We start from the raw sequence: 19,926 nt of genomic DNA, 5'->3' as shown, positions 1-19,926 counted from the left end.
TGACCTGTAATCCTCATGGATACAAGGGTGGCTCCAGGAACACTCATAGCATCTCTCCACCATCACAGTATCCTCGGCTACCTGCATCCCCAGCACCGGGACAACTTCTTAGCTGGACCACATTAAAGAAGAAAAAGACCATGAGGACACTTAGGTCCCAGAAAACCGTTACCTGTCATTTCCAGCAGTTCTGAGTGGTCCCTGTTTTTGGCACCTGAATCGTTGTGGCCTCCCTAAGCAAAGACAAGTAGCCATTCCAGCCAAGTGGCTACTAACTGTTAAACTGCTTAAACCAAATTATTGCACTTTTACAAAAGATTAGAGGAGTGTAAAACCAGCCTGAGATGAGAGTGGGTCAGCTTGGGAGTTTGTTCCTTCCAGCAGGCCACCATCTCCTCTCTTAACCCAGTCAACACTACCCTAAACATTCAGCTGATCAAATTTGTTAGGCTAGCCGCTAGGAGGCTCACCTGCCCAAGAGTTTGGCTGCGGGGGCCTGGCCCTCACTTCTAGCACACCCATAGCTGCTTCTTGCTCTCAAACGAAGCTATTTCCACATGGAGAATTACTGCTGTGTTCACCTCTGACGGGGCTTTTGTTCGCTTACTAACATGTCCCCTTTTTTTGTTATCGAATGCTATGATACTGCTTCTGTCATTTGATGAACTTCTGCCACTACCAGGATCTTGCACTTTGTCAAAGAACTGCTGCTCCCCCTGGGCCGTGTACTAGCCCTTTGCAGCGACCTCAAATAAAATTTTAATCCAAGGCCAATTTTAACTGCTCGCCAAGCAGTATCATTGTCATGTCACTTGTCAATTTAATCTATCTGTATATTTTTTTATTGTTTCTTAGGCTGGTGTATTTATTCTGGCACAGTGGTTCCCTTGCATCAAAGCAAAATCTTTGTGTTCCTGTGTGCAACGGCGTTTTAAACTTTTTGTGTTTCCTTTTAAAGATGTAATGGTTTGAAATAAACCAAACAATGAAGATAATACCCACAAAAGAATTTAATTACCTTTGAAAAAATCATGTCTCCAGTTCCAGTTTCCCCATGATAGATTTTTTTTTTTTTTGTTTTGTTTTTTTTTAAGATAAAAACACGCTCTATGTTTATAAACTGTTGTTGGATTTTTGTGTTGTGTTTCTTACTTACCTGTTCTTTTGGTACTTCTAAATGCTTTACACCTGTTCCTTTGATTAAACCTGACAGCTGTGTGCCACAGCTACCCAAGTCTGACCTAGGTGTTTCATTAAAGAATCCTAGCTGGACCGTATAAGACTGTGTCATTATTACATGATGAGGTCTCCTAACCAGCCACATAAAAATGAATCCCCTTTCCTAAAATACCCCACTCTGTCTTGCTGTCTTTTTGTTTTTGTAACAAGTTACCATTTTAGAATCTATGCACAAACTGCTTAATTCTCAAGGATTTAAAGCAGATTTGGCAAATTTTAGCAAATATCTGCATACCAGTGCTTCTGATTGTGTCTGAATGTACGAAATACCTCAAGAGTTTGAGAATGTCATTCACCAGCCTGACATTATATAACTTTGGAAAATCGCAATGTTCACTCTGCAATGGTTACTCATTTACACTTGCCCAACCTTGCTTCCATGTATGTATTATCAACATTATTTGCCTCTGATTTTTGACATACACTGGCATCTTATAGCGCATCTTTGTATCCAAACAGACTGATCTCCAGAGATTAATGAGTTCTTCAGAGGAGTCCTGTCGGAATTTGGCATTCAGTCTGGCTCTCCGCTCAATACAGAACAATCCCAGGTGAGAAAAAATTGAGTCAGTTGAATAGGGAGGATGTAAGTTGCTTATCTCTCCAAAGTGGTCATTGGACTGACACTATTATTTACTTTTGTACTGTCAGTTTCCCCTGGCTGTCATCTCATTCCATTCCTAATGTTTCTGCTTTTCCCAGTTTGTCTGCCTTATCACTAAGGATAAGTATACACATGCTGCATATGTATGCTCACGCTTCCTCAATTGCTTAATTAATAGACTGAATATATTCCTTTGTTCTGGAAGAGCATACATGAACATTCCAGTTCCCTCTTTCCTTTGGCTTTGGCCTGTAATTTATTTCACTACCGTAGTTCTGTCACAGTGCACCGTTCTTCTGTCCAATGGAACTGGACAGGTTCCCTGATTTTATATCACCCGCCACTGTGGATATGAACTGCATGAATATAATTAAAATTCCAGATCCCTGTTGTCATGAGTGCAAAATACAAACTCTATCCTGTTATTAAGAAGCTGAAAATTAATATTTCTTCCTTTTCTGATGGGAGAAGGTCCTTCATTAGCAATGATTGACATGTAAAGTAGTATTCCGATGGCCCACCATCAACCTTTAACCCTCCACCTACAGTCTACCAGTACAGCCGAGGAGCCTGACAAAGTACTTTGGCAGGAAGGGAGGTAAAGCATGAGTTTGTCTGTGTTTGGGAGCATTCAGGTGTGTGAATGGAAGTGTGTGTACGAAGAACAACCTGGAAGGCACCAGAGGATTAACTCAGAGGACAGGTGTTTAGGCTGTGTCCTGAACTGTTGGAAAAAGGGTAAGACTTATAGTTGTGGAGAGAGTCTTGTCTTCTTGTTCTTTCTGTTGCATACTTCTTACCACAGAGTTGTCACCTTTACAATATTTCTCAGGCGTGAGATAGGCCCTGAAAATGTTTTATAGCAGTGCACTGGTGCCCTGCTAGGGGGCACTGTGTGGTACAATGTAAGCTTCTTTCTTTACCTGTGAGTGACAGAGTGGAGCAGCATACACGCGCCATCCCTGGGCGCCAAGGTCAGTTTCTTTCTGCATCTTCGAACTTGGATCTGGAACTCTACTTCCTCTTTCACCAGTCTTGATATGACTATCAAAATGAATCCAGATATGCAAGGGAATGATGTCCCTACCTAAAATTACAGGCTTCGAAACATGTTGCAACTGCAGAAAGCAGCGGTCAGTAACAGAACTGCATGTGGTATTTCTTTGAAGTTTGGGCTCGGTGCACAAGTCTATACTGTGCAGTGATTACATTCTCATTCAACCAAAGGCGACCCAAGACAGTGAATCGAAACTGCTTGACGCCGAACCCAGAAAGAATTCACAGACCTCCTATATGTCCCGTTCCATGACGAGGATGCTGGCCCACTGCCTATGCCATGTTCACAGTCAAAGTCACAACCAAAGAGAAAACATAACAAGGCAAAGCAGAACTCAACGTTATCTCGCCCCTCTCTATCCATTGAGAAGTTGCAAGGGCATCAAGATGCCCACCAAGTACTACTGATGATAGATTGAGGAACCAGTTTTGCAACTGATTCTCAATGCGATCCGAGTTCCCCAGGCCACTGACGATGCCCCAGCTGCTCAACTCCTTTAAGGAGGCTATGCTGCCTATTTTTGGCACTCTTGTGACTCTCTGGTGTACCTTTGTGTCCCAATGATCTGCCAGGGTCTCCAGTCAGTTTACCGCCATTATTCCATCCTTGGCACCATCTGAGACCACACAGCTTATCTTTGGTTGCGCCCAACTCCAGAGCTGACTTCCACTCCAGCACCTGCCCTGGTCCCACTTTCATTGATGCTGGTAATGACGTTGTCCGATGGGGATCCGGTGCCGACTCTGAACTCTGACCACAAGCAGATTCCATCCAAGCCCAACCAAGGTCGCATTCCAACTCCACTATGTCCTAACTGGTTGCCTTACAACCTGATTATGGCAATATTCCTTCCCTCCCGTGGAGCCTTGTTCAGAGATTTCATCATCTTTTTGGTTCTGCTCCGCTTACCACCTCTCAGAGAAGACTTTGATGATGATGGATGGTGGATTTACAGGAGGCCAGTGAGCTTGATACTTCCCCTTATAAAGGGTTGATTTTCCCTTTTGGCCGCCAGCGGTAGAGAGGGCTTCCTTTGCTGTGGTAATTTGACATGCTACTGAGCTTGTGGACCCACAACTGCGTACTGTTGAAGTTAGACAAACGTCCTCACAGAAGTCCTGCAACTTGAGCTAACTTCCTCAAAACCCATGCTCCATTCAACAAAGTCCACTCTCCCTCTTATGCACACTTGGTCCAAGCCTTGCTCTTGTCCACTGGGGAAGAGGTGGGTGGACATGCACCACAGACCAATGCTCGGCGACACTGACTTTCCTTGCATGCCATCTTACTCTGGAGAGGTTTATGTACCAAGCTCCACAATTCATTCTCCATAACCTCGCTCTCTGCCCCCTGTACAGATAGTTGAAAAGGACTGAATTGTTCAGAAAGTGAATGTTCCTTTTGGCCAGCCTAGCCTTGAGGGTAGGTCAAGACAGTGTTCCTGCTATTAAGAATTTAGGGCCTTATTGCCTCAGACCATTCAAGATGCAGTCAAATTTGTGATTTGTGCTACCATGGATGCAACTGATTGCTAATTAAGAATATATCCAATGTGTAATGTTTACTCCAGTGAGCCAAAGATCAACATAGGCTGACATACAAGATTTTATCTGGTTACACTACTGAGCTGTTAATTCTGGGCCTTTTTCTAACATTAGGTGAACAAAGATTTGATTGAAACCTATGTTAAGGCATTTGCAATACAAAGAGGAAACAATGCTTGCCTATGTTCGAACAAGGAGTAAAGGACAACTGGAGTACTTGTCTGCCTGGTCTCCCTTTGCCAATGTACAATGTAGCAGCATTGCCATATTTTTCTGTAAATCCTTTCACTAACAATTTGTTGCAAACATGATCTTCATTTATTTACACTGAAACATATTTGCTTTAAGCACCATCTGCCCAATGGGTTTATATGTAGCCTCAGTGTTGTTTGTTTTGTTTCTGCAGCATCGCCGCAGACTACCTTCCCACCTATATGTACTGTCTTGGAAGTCGGGATTTCGAAGTAGTACAGACAGCACTGAGGAACCTACCCGAGTACACCCTCCTCTGCCAAGGTAAGAACTATTTTGCATCCTGTTGTGAAATATATTAAGCACTGGCTGGCATGAATTTATCTATAAAAAAGATGAGTTTTGGGGGTGAACCAGGAGATCTTTTTAGACTCTTCCCCAGCCTCTAAGGATGCTGCATGAATTTTTATTAATTTGCTGCATAGTCTGGTCTTAAATTGTTTCCCTAATTTTGCAAGCTGTTAGTTCCATCTGACTGATTTATTATGTAATTTGAGGCTATCTAGTTCTGCCTTCTGTATTGCAGTTTAATATTTTAATACACCTTCAATGTTTCTTAATTACTAATCTCAATCCTTTTCAAATAAGCCTTGACACTTCAGAATTGATTTATTAATTGATTGCTATTTAAAATGCTGTTTTAAAATCTATCCTTGGTTTAGGAACACATTTCCTCATTTGTTCTTCAGGACAACACTGTCCACGATACTGCGTAGAGACTTTATCTCGATCTTGTCTGATTACTTCAGAGAAGAAAAGAAAATACCCCTCCACCCCCCCCCAATGACATACGTAATAAAGGAAGGAAGAAAATTCTGTTAAATCTAAAGTTCAAATCCAAAATATTTGTCAAACTAAATTGTGGTTTCAAAATTGTGGGGTTATATCTTCTATGCAGAAAATTTCTGGGATAATTTCCCTCCTCTTTCTGGATGCCACCTCTTGAGACACGTAAAGTGTTATTTCTTATTCCCCAAAAGTGTGGCTATCTGCAACCTCTCCCAGATTTGAGGATGCCAAACTCTTGTTTGTGACCGGGCATGTTCAAGTTGATGTCCTAGTAATTGACTGTTGATTTTGTCCTTAGGCTAGCAGGACGCCTACTTCAACATTCCAATCCTGCGTTCTCAAAGGAGCTTCCAGTGCTTTGTGGTGGAATAAAGATCTTTCCTTTGAGCTGACATCAGCTTCTGTGTTTTTAACCAAGGTGATGATGGTCATAGCAGCCCACCTCAAGGTCTAGAGTACATATCTTTCTGTACTTCTGTGACTGTTGTTGAAGGACAATTCACTCTACTTGGTCTCCATTCACCTGATGCAGACAGTGGATCTCCTCCACCATCTTGGCCTTTTCATCAGTACCAAGAAATTGCAGCTGCAACCAGCCATATTCCTATAGGGTGGTTGTTGATTTGGACATCAGCAGAATCTTTTCCCTTGCCAGATGTCCCAGGTCATCTTGTGCTATGATTCAGCTATTTCATCCACTGGTAACTTTCTGTGTTGGCAGACCTTTGGCTTCTGCAGCTGGTCATCTCCTGTAGTTTTCTTTTTTTCCTTACGAGATGGAGGATGAGGTTGTTGGCTTGGAGCCTGTGGCACTAATCACTTCAAAAACTAATTGAATTTTTTTAATAGTATGTCTGTTTCTGATGGATACTTCTGACAGCAGAATCCTCACCTTAGAATACTCTCTTGGTGCCTGACTCGATCTGGAAACTGTATCAAGCAATCCTCCTTTGTGCAACAAGGTGGATGCACAAGCCCTTTACTTTCTTCCTTTATTTCTGCCCCTTTCAATTCCGATTAGGATCGCTGCTCCCAATTTTGATGTCTTCTTACGACTTCCAAACATAATGCATTGTGTCCTCTTCTAAAACCAACAAAGGTTTCAAACCTTACAGTCACTGTTGAAAGCAGATGTCTGTTACGGACCCATACAGCAAATGTCTCAGAGTTGTGCGACAAACATGCCCTATGCACCCAAAGGCAATCTGGTACTGAGAAACAAAGCTATATGTCACTGTACATAAGTAGATCTTGCTTCCAAGGCTGTTCCCGCAAGAGGTCTACCTACATTAAGTCCAAATCGAAGATCAAGCTCAAAAAAGAAAAGCAGGACTTAACCACATCCCACCACCCTATATGAAGAAAAGTTGCAAGAGTGTCATGTCATGCGGTCTCCCTCTAGGTCCCTTGTTGTGAATTTGATTCCCCAACTGATTCCGGTGTGGCCTGAGTTTCCTGGGCCATTGGCAATGCCTCAGCAGATTGATGCCTTTGGGGGGGGCCATACTGAAGATTTTGGCTCACTTCTGACACACTCTGTCGTGCTTTTGGGCCCCAAGGAACTCAGGTGGAAACCCAACCCCATATCAGTCTGTTGAAGCTGTGGGCCATTTGTCTGGTGTTCAAGGCCTTCCTGCCATCCTTCAACTGCACCAACCCCTTCAAGAGGGGTTGGTGCAGGTTATCTTGGACAACAGCATTGCTGAGAAAGTTTACTGATCCATCCTTGTGTCTGGGGAGTAAACTTGCGAAAGAATACAAATTTGCTAGCTGTCATGACATGAATTTGGAATGCTATTAAGGACATGAAGGCGAGGATTATGCTTCTTTTTCTTTACTGAGATAAACAGCAGCCATAGATAATTTAATGGAATTACAATAGAGAATTACAACTCCCATTAATCCCTACAGGCACAACATTCCCTTATCCACTTCTAACTGTCCTTATCTGCCCTCAAAACTGAGAGACACCACCTTGCTGCCTCTGTCTTTTTTCAGCTCTGCAGTCAAGAAAAGTGTTCCCAGCTTATTTACTTTCTGATGCGCTGCTTTTCCTTGCCATGTATGCATAGCTTTATATGAATTTTTATAATATATGATTTTGACATTTTGAGATCTATTGTGATTCTAACGGGACTGTTTATGTACGATCTTTTGTGGCTTGTATTTCATCACTCTTCCCTCATTAATAGAGGGGAGTTACCACTCACAGTGACACCACTTCCAAGTGTGACTGCAAGTGGCAACACACCTTGGTTCCCCCTCTATTTGCCAAAACAGTCTCCATTCCCAGACAGAGCAGATACTTACCGTTCTCTTGCTCCTGCTGGGGCTCTAGATAAGTCTGCTCAGCTTGTGATCAACAAACCTTTGGCAGGAGCCCTTAACCCCATCACAAAGTAACCTCAGCAATATGGCAAATGTTGGGAGTATTATCAACCGCCTCGTTCCAACTCTTGGCAAGAACCGGTGATAGATACCAGAAGCAGGAAGACAAATCCAGTTCCTGGCTGAATGCTGAAGGGCTTACAAGACTATCCCAAACTACTGATCATGGCTCCTCTACAGCACCTAATCTACCCAACTAATTCTCAAATCTGTAAGTTCCTACAACAGGGATAGATAAAGACGGTAATAAATCGAACCAGGCCAACCAAGACAAGGCCTCCCGATGCAAAAGGCAAGCAGATCCTGCGAACTTGTGGGAGTGGGTTCTAGCTCCCTCTGTGAGGGAATATCTGCAGGCCAGAGTGTGAAAGAACTTTGACAAGGAGGTGCAAAACAGGTTGCGACCAGAATGCTAGGGCAGAGTTGCTGGCACCCCCGAAATAGGCTCCTGCATGCTCATTTTTTCTTTTTTTAAATACGTGAAAGACCCACAGAAGGGTATAGACCGAGCTTGACGACCTTACCTAGACAAGTTGCTGGATGTGACAGAGTCCTTACCTAAAATTCTGGAGTTGACATTAGAGGCCAAAGAAACAGGGCAGCCAGTTGACCTGAATACACTTGTAGGCATGTCTCAACACGCAGTACATCTGTTAGGTAGCGATAACTGTGCTATCTCAACGAAACAATGCAAATCTTCATGTATGCACATTGACTCTAAATTAGTTGATCTCGCCTCAGCTGAGATAAGGCCCATGTGCTGAAAGCCCTTTATTTCGCGACATTTTTGTCAAAGATATCCCCAAATTTGTTAGAGCCTTTACTGCCTTGATTAAGGCTCAAACAACTTTGAGGAAGTTCATTCACCCCCACCTTTTTGGGAGGGCTGACTACAATTTCAGGGGCCCCCAAAGAGGTTACACCTACTGCAAAGCTTGGCTAGACCATTCCAGGGGCAGAGCCTTCTTCCCATCAAGGTTGTCCTACCAACTGGGAATATTTTCAAGGGGTAGATACACAGGCAACTTCTAGCCCTCAGCCAATTTTAGTTATGAAGGTACAACTTAATCCTTTATCTCAAGTAATCTTGTGGGGCAGAGTTAATTCATTCACAACTGGGGCAAATTCACCCAGGATCCTTTGGTGTTAGAAATATCCAAGGATTCAAGTTGGAATTCTATCAAACTCCATATGAAGGGTGTGTTCTCGCCCATCTGTCTTTTTACATACAAGGTGCAACCTTTATTGACTCAGAAATGCAAGTGTTACTACATAAACAAGCTATAGCACCTGCTATTCCTCATCACAGACATTTTTGCAGTACCATCTTTTTGGTTTAGAAGAAAGGTGGGGTCCACAAATTAGTCTTAATCTGAGGGACTTCAACCGTTGAATTGTTTGCAGAAACTTCAATAGGGTGGGTATCCATCTCTTTTGAGGGACTTACTGCAACAAGGCAAATGGATGGTTCGATTGGATATCAAAGAAGCCTATCTGACAAGCCCCATATAGATGTTTCTTGCAATTCATGAGACCAAAGATATGAATTCTTAGTTCTATGTTTCAGTCTCTTTTCAGTACCTTGGAGTTCCACCAAGGTAATAAATTCACCTAGGTAATTAGGCTGAGATAGAAAGTTATTGCTTCATCATATATCTAGACAATTTATGTTTCTGGCAGGAAGTCCTTCTTCATCACCTGAATTGGGCAATTCAAATGTTACAGGAGCTCGGATTCATAATAAGCAGGAATAAATCTGTTCTTCCTTATCAGGCTCTGGAATTTCTGAACACTCAGCAACAACACAACTGCAATTACCAAGCACACAAATTCAAAACAGGGGCTGAAGGCTGCACTGAAAAATGGTTTCTCTGAGATTGATTGCAGGAATAAGGAAGTCCTGGCCTCTTTAATTCAGGCAACATTACCAGGTCTTCTTCATTTCAGAGCTTTGCTGCAGACGTTCCAGAGATTGCCAAATATTTCTGATGTTTCTTCCTGGAGAACAGGATATCAGTCATTGGAGAGTACATAACGAAACCAATGTTACTGTTTGTCAGTAAAGAAAGAGAAACATGATCGGAAGACACAGACTCAGAAGTTAGAGTACCCACTAGAAAGTGTGTTACCGAAAATTTGCTATGATTTAAGCTGCATTACCAATTCCAATAAAGCTAAGGCACTTGTGTGGCTTTGTCCAGTGGTGTTCCCTCTATATGTTTGCAACCATTACTACCTAGATTCTGGAAAGGGGCAGTGGCCATTTTGCTGAGTCGGTCTTGTGTAGTTTGTTTTGGTATAGGGTAACTGTAAGGAAATGCCTCCTTGGCATGGTTACGCCCTGACTTTTTGCCTTTGCTGATGCTAAGTTTTGATTTGAAAGTGTGCTGAGGCCTGCTAACCAGGCCCAGCACCAGTGTTCTTTCCCTAAACCTGTACTTTTGTTTTCACAATTGGCACACCCTGGCATCCAGGTAAGTCCCTTGTAACTGGTACCCCTGGTACCAAGGGCCCTGCTGCCAGGGAAGGTCTCTAAGGGCTGCAGCATGTCTTATGCCACCCTGGGGACCCCTCACTCAGCACAGACACACTGCTTGCCAGCTTGTGTGTGCTGGTGAGGACAAAACGAGTAAGTCGACATGGCACTCCCCTCAGGGTGCCATGCCAACCTCACACTGCCTATGCAGTATAGATAAGTCACCCCTCTAGCAGGCCTTACAGCCCTAAGGCAGGGTGCACTATACCATAGGCGAGGGCACAAGTGCATGAGCAGTGTGCCCCTACAGTGTCTAAGCAAAACCTTAGACATTGTAAGTGCAGGGTAGCCATAAGTATATGGGCTGGGAGTCTGTCATGCACGAACTCCACAGCACCATAATGGCTACACTTAAAACTGTGAAGTTTGGTATCAAACTTCTCAGCACAATAAATGCACACTGATGCCAGTGTACATTTTATTGTAACATACACCCCAGAGGGCACCTTAGAGGTGCCCCCTGAAACCTTAACCAACTACCCGTGTAGGCTGACTGGTTTTAGCAGCCTGCCACACTCGAGACATGTTGCTGGCCACATGGGGAGAGTGCCTTTGTCACTCTGTGGCTAGTAACAAAGCCTGTACTGGGTGGAGATGCTTATCACCTCCCCCTTGCTGGAACTGTAACACCTGGCGGTGAGCCTCAAAGGCTCACCCCCTTTGTTACAGCACCCCAGGGCATTCCAGCTAGTGGAGTTGCCCGCCCCCTTCGGCCACGGCCCCACTTTTGGCGGCAAGGCCGGAGGGGATAATGAGAAAAACAAGGAGGAGTCACTGGCCAGTCAGGACAGCCCCTAAGGCAACCTGAGCTGAGGTGACTCTGACTTTTAGAAATCCTCCATCTTGCAGATGGAGGATTCCCCCAATAGGGATAGGAATGTGAACCCCTCCCCTTGGGAGGAGGCACAAAGAAGGTGTAGCCACCCTCAGGGCTAGTAGCCATTGGCTACTGCCCTCCCAGACCTAAACACACCCCTAAATTCTGTATTTAGGGGCTCCCCAGAACCTAGGAACTCAGATTCCTGCAACCTAAGAAGAAGAGGACTGCTAAGCTGAAAAACCTGGCAGAGAAGACGGAGACACCAACTGCTTTGGCCCCAGCTCTACCGGCCTGTCTCCCCCCCTTCTGAAGACACTGCTCCAGCGACGCTTTCCCCAGGGACCAGCGACCTCTGAATCCTCAGAGGACTGCCCTGCTCTAAAAGGACCAAGAACTCCTGAGGACAGCGGCTCTGTTCACCCAAGACTGCAACTTTAAAACAACTGCGTTTCCCGCCGGAAGCGTGAGACTCGCTACTCTGCACCCGACGCCCCAGGCTCGACTTGTGGAGAACAAACACTTCAGGGAGGACTCCCCGGCGACTGCGAGACCGTGAGTAGCCGGATGTGCCCCCCCTGAACCCCACAGCGACGCCTGCAGAGGGAATCCCGAGGCTCCCCCTGACCGCGACTGCCTGCTTTCCAGATCCCGACGCCTGGTAAAGACTCTGCACCCGCAGCCCCCAGGACCTGAAAGATCGGAACTCCAGTGCAGGAGTGACCCCCAGGAGGCCCTCTGCCTTGCCCAGGTGGTGGCTACCCCGAGGAGCCCCCCACCCCCCATACCCCCCCTTGCTTGCCTGCATCGCTGAAGAGACCCCTTGGTCTCCCATTGATTCCTATTGGAAACCCGACGCATGTTTACACACTGCACCTGGCCGCCCCCGTGCTGCTGAGGGTGTACTTTCTGTGCTTACTTACACCGCCCCCGGTGCCCTACAAAACCCCCCTGGTCTGCCCTCTGAAGACGCGGGTACTTACCTGCTGGCAGACTGGAACCGTGGCACCCCTTCTCCATTGAAGCCTATGCGTTTTGGGCACCACTTTGACCTCTGCACCTGACCGGCCCTGAGCTGCTGGTGTGGTAACTTTGGGGTTGCTCTGAACCCCCAACGGTGGGCTACCTTGGACCCAAACTTGAACCCCGTAGGTGGTTTACTTACCTGCAAAAACTAACAAACTCTTACTCCCCCCAGGAACTGTTGAAAATTGCACTGTCTAGCTTTAAAATAGCTATATGTGATTTATGTGAAAAGTGTATATGCTATTTTGCTAATTCAAAGTTCCTAAAGTACCTACCTGCAATACCTTTCATTTAAAGTATTACATGTAAATCTTGAACCTGTGGTTCTTAAAATAAACTAAGAAAAGATATTTTTCTATACAAAAACCTATTGGCCTGGAATTGTCTCGGAGTGTGTGTTCCCCATTTATTGCTTGTGTGTGTACAACAAATGCTTAACACTACTCCTTTGATAAGCCTTCTGCTCGACCACACTACCACAAAATAGAGCATTAGTATTATCTCTTTTTGCCACTATCTTACCTCTAAAGGGAACCCTTGGACTCTGTGCATACTATTCCTTACTTTGAAATAGTGCATACAGAGCCAACTTCCTACAGTAACGCTCCTCAGTCTGACCACCTATGTTGGCATTACATGGTGAAGAATCTGCAGAAAGAAGTATCCATCAGAAGAACAAGTTAATTACCTTTTGTAACACTCTTTCTATTAGATACTCTATTTGTTTACAGATTCCTACCTGCCCTTCTCCCCGTGCAGAAGAGTGGCATCACTGTTAGTTTCCTTGGTATTTTGGGTGCACTGGTATTTTGGTAACCTGCTCTTGTTCAATCTTTTAGCTCCTTCTCTTACGTTTGCCACCTGCACCTGAGGGTCCAGAAAGAAATTCACAGAAGTCATGCCAGAGCGCATTGAAGTAACATAACTAGGCCTATATTTTTGTCCAGAAGCAGTGTGAAGTTAAGGCATGAAACTAAATATCAAAATTAGCTAAACCTTCCCACCCCACTTTCTTTGCTACATTCAAACCTTGGTCTCCAGATTATACAGGTGCTCCTTAAAGTCATACACTCAACTCCTATCATTTAAGCAACCAGACTAGGCTGGCAGACAGTCCTCCATAAAGACTACTCCTCCTTGAGCATGACCAAGTACTCCGTGAATCTATATTGACATTTCTACATTTTAATATCCACTGCGATGGTTACTGGTCCAGCTGGACATTGAAGAGTTCTAAGCTACTGCTGCACAACCTCTGTTGAAAATGTAATTTGCTAATTGTACTCTGTACCCTATCCTGTGGTCCTGCCCAGCCTTGCCTGGCTATTTGATGACTGTGTTGTCACAGCTACTTCACTTCTCTTTTACTCCACCCTTTCCCCATTTGGAAATTCTCTGTGATATATCGGACATTCAGGATTTGACAGCACACAAGCACCGCTGGCTGGGAAGTTCCTTGCAGTACCCAAAATCTGCATTCCCTGCCATAGGTGGCAGTCGTCTTCCTTGAAGTGCACTGAGTGGCTCATCAAACTTCGCAGGTTGGCCAGCCATGAGTCTGTAACCTAAAGGTCAAATGACCAACTGGATACTTTCAACAGCATTTGGGGTGATTTTTTTTATTTTTATTATCCGACACCCCGCTGACCCATTTTCACCCCTCCCTTCATTATGTGCTATCCCAACTGTTGCACACCCACGCATCCCGATGGGTGCCCGTACAACTGGTGCCTGGCATGGTGTAATTCCCTCACCCATCATTTGACCTCCTGTATTGGCCGTTCCCTCTCATTGAACCCCCTGATTGACTCCACCCCTTTCTCTTTTCTTAGGGAATACTGTTGGGGGATACTGTTTTTGGGTAGTAATGGCTGATTTGCGATGCTACCCATTGTTCTTTTTCAACACTGTTATCCCCGTTTTTCTTTTCTGTACACTTCTCTTATATTTGAAACTTTAATAATTTTGCAAAATAAATTGAAAAAAGAACGAGCATCACTAGAATTCTGCTGAAACTTTCATCTGGTACAGTGTAGGAGGATGCCCCTTTATGTGGTATGTGAATACCATGGAAAGGGTCCAGTGGTTCCCCCAGCGAGTGGACAAGCTTGCCATGCATTCTCAAAGTGCTCTATTTAGGGGTAATGTGGTTGAGCTGCCTTAGGCTTAGCACAGAGGAGTGCACTACATTTACAAATATACACAATAGTCAATAAATGAGACACAAAGGAGATTCCCACCGATTTATAACAATAGCAAGTATCTTTATATATGTTTAGGCATCAGAGAAAAATCGTTCAAGTAAGTGAGTTTTTAAATCGGAATTCTTTTCACTTTAAAAAGTGGACAGAATGCAATTATGAGTTCTGCAATGTCATCCTATGGGTGGAAAAACAAGTTCTGCAAATAGGTAGAGTTCAGCGACTTACAAGACCAATCTCCAGGAGTTAAGGTGAGTACTGGGCAAAGTCCAAGGCTGTACCAGAAGTACACTTTCAGTGGCACAGGGGCGGTTGAGTGCCGAATGCAGTAAAGAGTCAGGTTCCCATTGCGTTCCAATGGAGATCGGTCACTGGGAAAAGATGCTGCAGGCTCTGGCCAAGAGGCCAGTCCGCCTGAACAAACAGCAGGGCTCAGGCCTCAAGATGCTCTGGCACAGATAGGCACCTTTGGTCCTCTTCCCCATGGCTCAAGAGTGGTCGCGTGAAGGGGGGTTGCTTTCAGAGGCTGCAGGCGTCATGGGGGACTCCATGGAGGGTGAGACCATGATGGACTGGAACTCTGGAGGGCTAAGGAACCTTGTTGACACCGGTGACCCACTTCAACTCAAGTCTGAAACGGCGGGTGCAGTGGTGACTTCAGGTGTCGAGTTTTGGTGGTTCCAGAGATTTTAGAGTCCCTTCTTTTGGAGTTTGCGGTAGAGCAGGTCCGCTGTTCATGAGAGGTCTTGAGTCTTTTTCGAAGGCAGTCAGTCCTCCTGGGTTTCATATTTCGACGAGGGATACAGACAGGCCAGCAGGGTTGGTACCAGGTCAGGTGCTTCTTTTCTTCATTTCTGCTTTTGTGGCTTTTCGGTGTCCTTGGTCTTCTTAGGTCATCAGGATCAGCTTCTCTGGTTCCAGGAGCACCCCTAAATACTAAATTTAGGGATGCATAGGGTAGTAGCCAATGGGCTTCTGACCCTTGGTGTCACTTCCTGTGGGAAGTGGGCATAATCCTGTCCCAGAATTCCTAGTTATGTCAGCACAAAGATGGCTACCTCTGAAATTTCGTGTCTACCTCACAGTGCCCACCTTACGGGTGGTACTAGCCTCGAGGGGGCAAGCCTTCCTGACTAACTAATTTTCCCGCCTTGGGCTCTGGACATGTTTTTGGCTTCCTCTCCTGTGAGGGGAGCCAGATTCGCATTTAAAAGGCGGCAGCCCTTTGAGGATTGCAGTCTTAGGCTAATTGGCAGTTCATCTTGTTGGAGGGGGTGTTTTCACCCTGTTCCTGAATAGGCTTTTGTTCTGGGCCTCCTGAGAGCAGAAGGCTCTCACCCTATGGAACCAGAACCATGTCTTGAATGGCAGGCTGACAGGAACCAGTCAGCAAGCACACCAGAGGCTGGTAGGCTTCAGGGGGTACCTCTAAGGTGCCCTCTGGGTGCATGTATTGGTAGATCCAACACTGGCAACAATGTGGCTTCACCAATACGAGATGTTTGAAACCGAACATCCCTATCTTCAGTGAAGCTAACTTGTAGCTGGGGGAATTTGTATTGACCATTGCCCAGCAAGTGCATTTAAAATGGCTTCTCTGGCCACTTAAAGTAATAATTGACATAGATGAGGCATATCTGCTTTCGCAGGTATGCACTCACATGTAATATAATACACCCTGTCTTAGGGTCGTAAGGCCTGGTGTAGGAGTGACTTGCATATTTTGCATGCAGTGTTAGGGGGCATGGTACACAGGCTGTGTGCCATGTTGTGTTTTCACTTTTGTCTGTACCACCACACACAGCCTCCAATGGCAGCCTGTCTTGTGCTTGGGGAGGGATCACTTAGACTGGCACAATTCATGCTGCAGCCCCTCTTTAATACCTCAGGCCATAGCTACCAGGGGTTCAGAAAGTGTAAGAAGTCGGTACTCACAGACCTTTTATTCAGTAGGTACAGCTGCAACAACCTCTCACGTCACATCAGAGGCTCCTCATCGCTTCTTGAGTTCCCTACAAAAACTGAAGACCTGGCTGTAATACTAAGTTTACTAACAGCATCTCAGAGTTCAGTTCAGAGATTTTCTGAAGTTGGCTGAAAATCTTTTTAGACCAAATTGACCATCAAGTGAGGGGCATTTGCAAAGATTGAGAGACATAATAGGCTCACTTAGGTTGAACCGTGTTTTTAACTTGCCAATAAAATCACATTGAAATAGATTTTGAGCTATGGGTTGGAAGGTGAAGAGGTCTGTTTGTCACTTTGAAGTCTCAACACCATTCTTGATTAACGCAGATGTTCTGTATAGTGCCCTTGTTTCTGCTTAGATGGCATGCTAAGTTTGTAAAACCCTGTTTGCTTTTTATGATAAGAACATAATATATCAAGATCCTGTAAACCACGGCCTTACTGTCTTTTCTCATTACAGAACATGCGGCAGTGTTGCTGCACAGAGCCTTTCTGGTTGGAATGTATGGACAGGTGGATACTAGCTCACAGATTTCCGAAACCCTGAAGGTCCTTCACATGGAAGCCTTGACGTGATCGCAGTAGTGTTAGACGTTCCTGGACTTAATCCTTGCAAATGAGCAGGATTTTATTGTGAACATTTGATTTGCCAGCGGAAAGGATTACATGGACAAGTTGCACCTCGTGTAATATTATGTCAGACGGAATGGAAAGGAAGTAAAATCAACTGTGGCACTTTTAGGACTTGAAGCGGAACTATGAGATATCAGAATCATCCTGGCTTCTGGCAAAGCAGTTGGCAAGTACAGACAACTGCATTTGCATTCTTCATGTCTGTAATCCAGGATACTATTGTGAAAGTTCAGCCTGTAAGTGGAAAGAAAGACGATAGTGAGAACTGGTAGGAGTTTGGTTTCTGTACACATTTACATTCTGTTTGTTATGCTTTGGCTCGGGCCCTGCACACACATCACATCCTTGTCGCCCATTGAATGGAAATACCTGCATGGTAGAGCATGCAGTGGTCCTTCATTAAAGTATTGTACATTTCTCTGTGTTTGGAGGTAGGCCATTTTATGTAAATTAAATATTTCTTTTGCAGATTGCCTTTTTGTTTCATTACATGTTTGTCAGCATTTAATTTATCACAACTTCCACTGCACTACACCAGTTTATTACAACTACCCCAGCACTGCATAAAACATTCCTAACTGCGATGCACTATTCCATTCCAAAATTGAATAGTTGTGAGTGGTGTGGTGTTTTTATTTCTGGAAACTATTTGCTGGAGGGAATTTTCTCAGCAATGTTATATGGCTTCTTAGTTGTCACAGCAGACATCTGCACTTATAGGGGCCTCTCATGCATCATTAACAGCCTCAAAGTAAAGATTAAGAGAGGCGGGATCCAGTAGTTAGCTAATCGCCAAAATGTATGCGTCCTGCCCTCTTTGCTGGACAGCACTCTACAAGCACTTACCAGCCTTCTAGCAGGCACTCTGATCAAATTCATGCCCTTGACGATGTCAGTGCCATCTTTAACAAGAACTGGTATGTATGGAACCCCTGATCTGCTGCTGGATCTGCACGGTTGTCAGCTTGGGCTGATTCTCTGGGCTTAATGATGTAAGTGTGCTAAAACCTTCTACGCCAGTCCCCATGGTTCCTTTTCCTGTCTGGATTGTTTTTCTCCCATTATCAGATGTTTATGAGGTGGTAGGGAGCCACATCTTTTCCTCCGCTTATGTGATCTCTCACTAGTGGAACTGAGGGTTTACTGCCCAGGGTCTAAACTGCACAATATGTGGCACCTCAGTGCCTGGTGGCTCACTGATAAAACCTTTGCACCTTTCCTGTGGAGAGAGATGGAGTTGTACTGAAGATTACATTTAGACTCAGTCTCACTTTAAGTTTTTATGGTAGGCATTTAAGACATTCATTAGAGAAACAGCCATATCTTATGTCAAGCAAGAAAAGGGAAATTGTTGTATTGACTCGCTACTTCGGAGGTGGCTGGAAGACTGGTTCCCACAGTATGCACAGAGAGAGAGTAGCAGGCTGCCAATTCTCTAAGGATCTTAAACAGATTTGTTGATTATTATTGCATGATATACTTGGCGAGCCATCCACTGGAGGTTGAAGCAGCAAACCTTTTAATCCTGGACCTTTCCATCAGGGCCCTTGGTGAGTCAGGCCAGGAAGATCTTCAGCTCCCTCTGTTGCCTGGGGAACTCTCTGAAGCAAAAGATGGGAGGAAGTTAGATAAGACTCAAGGTCCAAACAGGCCCTCACGGGAACTCTTCAAACATTTTCTTCACTTCTGCTCCTCCCCACTGGGTGGCTCTGTTCAAAGGATATCCAGACAGGAGAGTCTCCATGGCGGTACAATACCAGTATTGCTAAAGCCTTGTAGACCTCCACACAGATACTCTTCCTACAGGCTGGTCTTCGTCTTTACACAAAGAAAACATTCTAGCGAAAGTGCTGCAAACTGTCTGATCAAGTCTGGTTTCCCTGTTCCACCTGCATCAAAATGGCTTTATGCCTGGATGTAACACCGTGGCATGATCACACCAGCACAGTTGGCACTGGACTGTGCCTATGAATTTTCGGGTCCATGCACCCTGGGGGATTTTACAATGGCATGATTCCACTAGCTGGAACTCTGTGCAAAGGTCGACACAAGATTAAATGTGGCCCTCATTTTGTTTTTATATATTAGAGCCATCTAAACTGACCCATGGGTTCAAGTGATTAGAGGCATTCGTCCTTGAAAGCAATCCTCGATAGAAATGCATCATCCCTCTGTTTGCATCAGTGATGGAGGCACTGGCCGAGGGGATCTGACAAGACAGCTTATTACAGGGCTTTCACTGGGAGATGGAAATAGGATTGATTGTGTGTCTATGTGGATGATAGGCTTTATTTCCTCCACTATCCCTGTTGAACTGGATATTGTCCATGAAAATGCTGAACCTTTATTAGGATAAATCCATTCTCTATTCAGTGCTGGGCAGGTCTTGGGCCGCAGATCCAGCCAGTTAGTTCCATATACCTTGTTATTCATGTCTCAATGAACCCTCAATGCCACTGGGACCTCAACATGCTCCCATTATTAGACGCACTTAAGTGAGACCTATGGGGTTGTGGCTCTCTCCCTCTATCTTGGGCAGAACAGCTGGGGGGTAGCTTGGCCAATAAGATTGGGGGAGGTGGGGTTGGGCGCTTCAGATTTTCCAACCGTCATCCTGGGATATCCTCTTAAAACACATAATCCGAGAAGGACATAAGTGGGGATTAGGGGCAGTGGAAAGAGAAAGGAGGGTGAATTGTTAGGGGAACTTAAAACAAATTTTTTCAAACTAATCAACATTTTTAAGGACTTCAAAACAGAGACAAGAGAAGGAGAGGGTGTGTGTATTTTTGTCAGTGTGGGCATGTAAAACTCCCAGGTGGAATCCAACAGGCACTTCATCATACCTGCCTGAGAGCCCTTGTACCCAACT

At 44.9% G+C, this 19,926-nt stretch overlaps 1 protein-coding gene across 1 annotated transcript in view; it reads left to right on the top strand.

Annotated features, from left to right (window-relative positions):
- INTS1 (integrator complex subunit 1) overlaps positions 1 to 17,527 on the top strand; it is a 494,737-nt gene extending 477,210 nt beyond the window's left edge. Inside the window, exons 46-48 of the mRNA XM_069209905.1 lie at positions 1,699 to 1,790; positions 4,851 to 4,960; positions 16,882 to 17,527. Coding sequence (XP_069066006.1) covers positions 1,699 to 1,790; positions 4,851 to 4,960; positions 16,882 to 16,997 — 318 coding nt within the window. The 3' untranslated portion in view covers positions 16,998 to 17,527. The remainder of the gene's footprint in view (positions 1 to 1,698; positions 1,791 to 4,850; positions 4,961 to 16,881) is intronic.
- Positions 17,528 to 19,926: the final 2,399 nt, after the last annotated feature.

Source organism: Pleurodeles waltl, chromosome 10 (genome assembly GCF_031143425.1).
Source record: "Pleurodeles waltl isolate 20211129_DDA chromosome 10, aPleWal1.hap1.20221129, whole genome shotgun sequence".
NCBI classification, from domain to species: Eukaryota; Metazoa; Chordata; class Amphibia; order Caudata; family Salamandridae; genus Pleurodeles; species Pleurodeles waltl.
The sequence above is the reverse complement of the archived record's forward strand: the minus strand, read 5'-3'. Positions and strand labels throughout refer to the sequence as shown.